We start from the raw sequence: 5,706 nt of genomic DNA, 5'->3' as shown, positions 1-5,706 counted from the left end.
TTACTATATTATCTATAAAAATACAATGTTTACTTTCTACAATGTCTTCTAGAAGTTCAATATGTTGTTTTTTAGTAGATAATAATGACATTTATTTAGATTCAGTAAGATTTTGACATTTTGTCTTTATTAAGGAATAAATGTTAGGGTTTTGCAATGAAAAACATTTTATTAAATGTTACAACAAATAATAAGACATAAATTTTAACATGAGGATGATACAGATGTGCTTTGTCCAGAAACAAACCAGAAAATTTTATTAAATTCGTAATTAGATTTACAATTACATCTAGATCTCCAATTTTGACGTATGTTTTTTATTGACTTAAAAAACTACACAGGAGTAGGAGTGATAAAACAATCAGGTCCATGACAAACACAAGCTTGGAAACTCAATTTGATATATAAAAATTTTCACCAAGCTTTTTAATAGCATATTTTCTTAATCAAATCCACAAAAATTCACTTACAAACTACAATATAATATTAGATATTTAAAAAAAATAACAAAACAAAAAAACGTGAAGCTAACTCTTGTAAAATATGCACAAAATCCCCCCTCCCCCAAAAACCCTTCACAAAGATAAATCAGTTATCCCTCTCCTGCCACATAGGCATACCGACGGCAAAAGAAGCCCGATTCCGTTCAGCCTAACTCCATAAAAACAACCTAACTCGAGCTCAATTCGTCAATTCTTAAAGGCCACTCTGAGCTTGGAGCTGTGGAAGATTGTGAAGTGGTGGTATACGATATCCCCAATTTAGTTAACGGGCTAGAATTCGAAGTCGAGCTACTTAGCCCTTGAGATTGAGACACCAGTGCTCGAGCGTTCAAAAATGGCGGTTGATGTGGGACTGGGATCTCCCGATCTTCGCCTTTTGTGGTCAAAAACCCCACCACTTCATCCATTGATGGCCTTAGAGTTGCAGATGCTTGTGTGCACAAAAGCCCGATTTGTAAAACTTCTAATGCCTCGTGTTCTGGGAAATCACCCTGGAGTAATGGATCGATTGCTTCTGCTACAACACCTTCTTTGTATAGCTTCCAAACCTATATAATTAACAAGCTAGCGGGTTTAATACGATGTTGATTGTTGAGTAAAAAAAACAAAAAAAAAAGTTAAAAAATTGATCGTTGTTCGAGTCTTACAGTTTGCAAAAGTGAACTCGATTCTTCTACGAAAGCGTTGTTTCTTTTCCCGCATGCGATTTCGAGAACTACGACTCCGAAACTAAAAACATCTGCCTTTTCTGTAAGTTGACCTCGAACGATGTATTCGGGTGCCATATAGCCTCTGAAAATAATGCAAAAATAACGTTATTCACATTTTGAATCGTTATTTCCTCCACAATAGTCTATATATAAAGGCATATGAGAATGTGTCTGATGCGTGACACGGTATGTAAAGGCAAATGAGACTTTGTCTAGCTCACTAGCTGTTGTGGGATTTTAAAGGTATATGAGTATCTAGCTTATGTGGGATAAAATGCAAATCATACTTTGTCTAGTTGATGTGGGACTTTTGACATGAACTATTGTGATACTATAATTTGCAAAAATGAGTGAGTTTAGACCAAAAGAAAATGGAATATGATATTACTTTTGTATTTTGATTTCCAAAATTGCTATTTTTGTAACAGTTTGTTTTCCAAGAAAAAGTATAATTTGAAACAAAAATGGTTAAAATCTTACAAAGTTCCAGCAATGCCAGTGGTAAGATGACTCCGATCCGCTCCGAAAGTCCTCACGAGGCCAAAATCGGCAATTTTTGCATTGAAATCTTTGTCAAGAAGAATGTTGCTACTTTTGATGTCCCGGTGGATTATTCTAACGTGACAACCTCCATGAAGATACGCTAGACCTTCGGCTGTTCCAAGAATCACACCCATCCGTTGCTTCCAGCTCAGAATCTGTAACTTATCCTTGTCTACACAAACCAAAAAAAAAAAAAACAGGTTAAGTTGTAAAATGGATGATATGATGAAAATACAAGTGCTTTTCTTTATTTTTTTCCAATTAAAGTAAATATAAAGAAAGAAATTATATTTACCAAAGAGGAAATGATCAAGGCTCTTGTTTGGAACATACTCGTAGACCAAAAGACTTTCAGGTCCTTCGATACTGCAACCCAAAAGCTTCACAAGGTTCTTGTGTTGAATTGCACTAATTAAGTTGACTTCATTAAAGAACTCATCCACCCATTGTCTTGTATTGAAAAACAACCGTTTTACAGCAACAACGTCTCCATTTGGAAGGGTTCCTTTGTATACGGATCCCGCTCCTCCTTGGCCTAATTTGTTAGAAATGTCAAAGTAATTTGTTGCCTTTTCAAGTGTTTCATATTTGTATTTCAATCCCGCTTTGTTGAATGAATTCGATAGCATCCCCATGTTTTTCCGCTCTGTAAATCAAAGTCAAGTCAATCACATATTCAACTTTTGGAGTAAATTCCAAAAAACGTTACGAGAACCCAAATAAAAAGTACCAAAATTGCTAGAGAAACTTTTTGCAAAAAACAGCTATACTTTTTGGGACCAATTCACAAACAATTTACCTTCTCTACGCTTTGATATTCTTATATATGCTGTATAACCCGCAAATGATGAGATCATAAGAAAGGCAACTCCAGCCAACACAACAGCTACTTTAGCCCCTGGACTAGAAAGCCCTGAAATAGAAAAACCACAAGTTAAAATTACATCCTTAACGTGGGTTTTACCTAGGTAAAATAGCATTCTATTGGGATCAAAATCCCCATCATACCCCTCTAACCATAGGCCAAAATAAAAACATTATACCCCTTGGAAATCACAAACTTTTCCTTTTCGACAGCTTTTAAACTTCAGTTTTACCGATTTACCCATCACATGGGGTCATTTTTTGTTTTTTGTTGAGGGTATTTACATCATTTTGCAATATCGTGGGACAAAGAAAAATGTGTTTAAAAACTTCCTCCATAACCCTTTCAAACCCAAAAGTCATCTTTTGGTAAACTACAAATTATTTTGAATCATTAAATTCATTATCAAGGTTAACGTAGAAAACACCTTTACAATTAAAAACTACACCTAATAATCATTAGATTGATCAATAATCAATTTTTATTCATACTTTGATGTTTGAATGTCAAATTGGTATACCAAACACTCTAACTAAAAAAAGACACAAAAATTAGACCAAAACGATAAAGTCAACAAAATATCTTTAAGATTATCTTCCAAGTAGGTTAATCTAAAGAAACATCCAAATTCTAGTGGGATTTTAGAATAAAAAATCAAACAATAGGAAACATCATTGCACATGGAGTTTCAAAGAATAACCAGTCCAACTAATAAACCAAATTTAGAGTTTGACTTTTGGTCAATAAGATAACAAATTAAAGTTCAATTTTTTTTTTCAAGATTCGATATGGTTTGATCTACAAAGGGTAAATTTATTAAAGGGTAAAGAAATTTTAGGACAATAAATGCTTTAGAACAAAAAACCGAAGATAAGCATATCGATTTAAGGTTTCGAAGTTACAATAACTGACTTTTGACTTTGAATTTGGGATGTTGGGATCGACATCCTAAAAAGTCAGAAACAAGCGAAGCCATTATTTTTGAAAAGAGAAATTGAACAATCTAGAGAATCTTAATCAAAGACTTGAATCAACATCAACAAATGGTAATAAAATAATAATATAAAAATAAAATAGGAGCATATAATAATTCATTACGTTTATAATTTGCTTATTATATTCCTCAGAATCAACGCGAAAACCATGGAAATCTTTAAAATAATGTTATTAAAAACATCCATTAATTTCAAGAAACTATTTTGGTTCTGAGTTTGACCTTGAACCGATTACATGGTTCGGTTTATTTCAATTCAAGAATTATAACAAAAAAAAAAAAAAAAAAAAACATGTTTTTCTTTAAATCATGGCCAAAGAAACCAAAAATTCAACCTTAATCAAACGAAACCTTTAACAGAAATCAAATGATCTTGAATCAATAAAGAAAACACAGAAAATTAACATGATCATGTAAAGAAAGGGAACAAGTGAAATACCAGAACTACCCCCATCTGCTTGTGGATCATTGTCGTAGAACTTCTCCGTAGAATACCTAAAGTAACACCCTGCATTCATACTCCTTCCTTCTCTACTCGGCAAACAGCTCGTAGCTTCCGATTTTGCTTTATTCATACAAATCCTACACTCTTCCGTAGTCAAACTCTCCCAACACTGCGCCAATCCATAAACACCATTCAATTCCATAACCCCAAATCCACTGTTGTTCACTGCCGATTGCGTAAGATTTTCAACCAAATCCACAACACTCTGATTGAATTCCGGAAACCCACCTTTAAAATCATTCCAATTATTACTATTCGGCAAGCTCGAAGTACAGTTTTTAGTATCAGTTGCAGGATCAACAGCCTCTTGAAAAAAACTATAATTATCGTAACGAAGAAAGCATCCGTCGAGGAAAACCCGGCCGGAGGTTCCCGGAAGGCAGATGGGGAGGGCCGTACGGCTGACGGCGTAACAAACGAGACAATCGGTGCGAGAAAGATCTTCGTGGCATTGAATTAACGCGAAAAAAGGAGGTGAATTGGGATTAGTGTTGTTTGTGACAGCGAAGTTGTTATTGGAAGTGTTGAGATTGCTTGATAATCCTTCCATTGATTGTACGAATGTGGGGATGAAGCTCGCTGATGTTGCTCGGCCGGCGCCGCAGAGAGTGCCGCTGGCGCTGCTTACACGGGGATCAGAATTGACGGTGGGAAATGAAACGTTTAGGAAGAAAAGGAACAGACATGTGGGAAAACTGAGGGAGAAAAACATGGGTTTGATGTTTGATTGATGAAGATGTTGTGTTTCAGATCTTGATTTCCCGGTGGCCATGGTTTTTGTGAGGGGTGTTGATCATGTGGGTGTTTATTTGGGATGAATAATACTATAAATTGAGGAAGAAGGTGAGTAAAGTGAAAAAATAGGGAGAGAGTCAAAGGGGTAGAGACGATTTCACACGGTTTTTTTTGGTGCGCTTCTTTGATTCTCTCTCTTGAGCCACCAAAGCATTCAAAATTCAGAGATGTTCAAATCAGAGACATTCTTTAGTCTTTTTACTGTATTTTTCGTTGAAAAAAGGGCGACCTTTTGTTTTCTTATATAATCACAAGGAGATTGCTATTCAATGGGGCTATTCAATTTGATCCGAATGAATTTATGACCTGATCTAAGCAAAGTGAAAAAATGACAAAATCGAAAATAAATATGTCTTGCTAGGTGAGTTGCGGTTTGTTTAATATATTTGTTGTTTCAAAAAACAAAAACAAAATCAAAAATAAATATTTGTAGATAAGGGTCTAATGTATCACTTGAAACAAGTGCATAATTTTGGTAAGTATATATTACTTGTATTTTCCCTAATTAGGACAATTAAGAGATAAGAAAATGTATATAAGCGTTCAATTGACAGTTAGTTAAATGAAGGGGTGCTAACTGTCAAAAGAGAGACTAAAAGTGAAAGATAATTTAATAAAAAAAATAAAGACAAAATTGCAAAAATGGTCCCTGTGGTATGTATTTTTTTGGAGTTTTAGTCCAAACATCGACTTTTTTGGATCGATGGTCCTTTTGAGGTAGTTTGCTTGTGATTTTGGTCATTCAGTAAATTGAAAAGACTAAATTGCCCTTATTGTATTTATTTTCCATT

At 34.5% G+C, this 5,706-nt stretch overlaps 1 protein-coding gene across 1 annotated transcript; it reads right to left on the bottom strand.

The window, feature by feature from the left end:
- Window positions 1-411: 411 nt before the first annotated feature.
- On the bottom strand, window positions 412-5,118 carry CRK42 (cysteine-rich RLK (RECEPTOR-like protein kinase) 42). Its single transcript, XM_079035556.1, has 6 exons — window positions 4,055-5,118; window positions 2,556-2,669; window positions 2,052-2,402; window positions 1,694-1,928; window positions 1,151-1,295; window positions 412-1,051 (listed from the first exon to the last, which is right to left on the bottom strand). The coding sequence occupies exons 1-6, from the start codon at window positions 4,890-4,892 to the stop codon at window positions 671-673; spliced, it is 2,064 nt and encodes a 687-aa protein (XP_078891682.1). The 5' UTR covers window positions 4,893-5,118; the 3' UTR covers window positions 412-670.
- Between the last annotated feature and the right edge of the window lie 588 nt (window positions 5,119-5,706).

The sequence above is a fragment of the Lactuca serriola genome, chromosome 4 (assembly GCF_051521515.1).
Source record: "Lactuca serriola cultivar US96UC23 chromosome 4, Lser_US96UC23_V15, whole genome shotgun sequence".
In the NCBI taxonomy this organism is placed as follows: Eukaryota; Viridiplantae; Streptophyta; class Magnoliopsida; order Asterales; family Asteraceae; genus Lactuca; species Lactuca serriola.
This window is presented reverse-complemented; position numbering and strand designations above follow the sequence as displayed.

Bases quoted from the DNA above. Each gene is read 5' to 3' on its own strand.
- CRK42 (XM_079035556.1), bottom strand. From the start codon at position 4,892: ATGGCCACCGGGAAATCAAGATCTGAAACACAACATCTTCATCAATCA. The intron at 2,403-2,555 runs GTAAATTGTTTG...TTTGATTTACAG, and splicing joins AATATCAAAGCGTAGAGAAG to AGCGGAAAAACATGGGGATG. The intron at 1,296-1,693 runs GTAAGATTTTAA...CATTATTTTCAG, and splicing joins ACTGGCATTGCTGGAACTTT to AGGCTATATGGCACCCGAAT.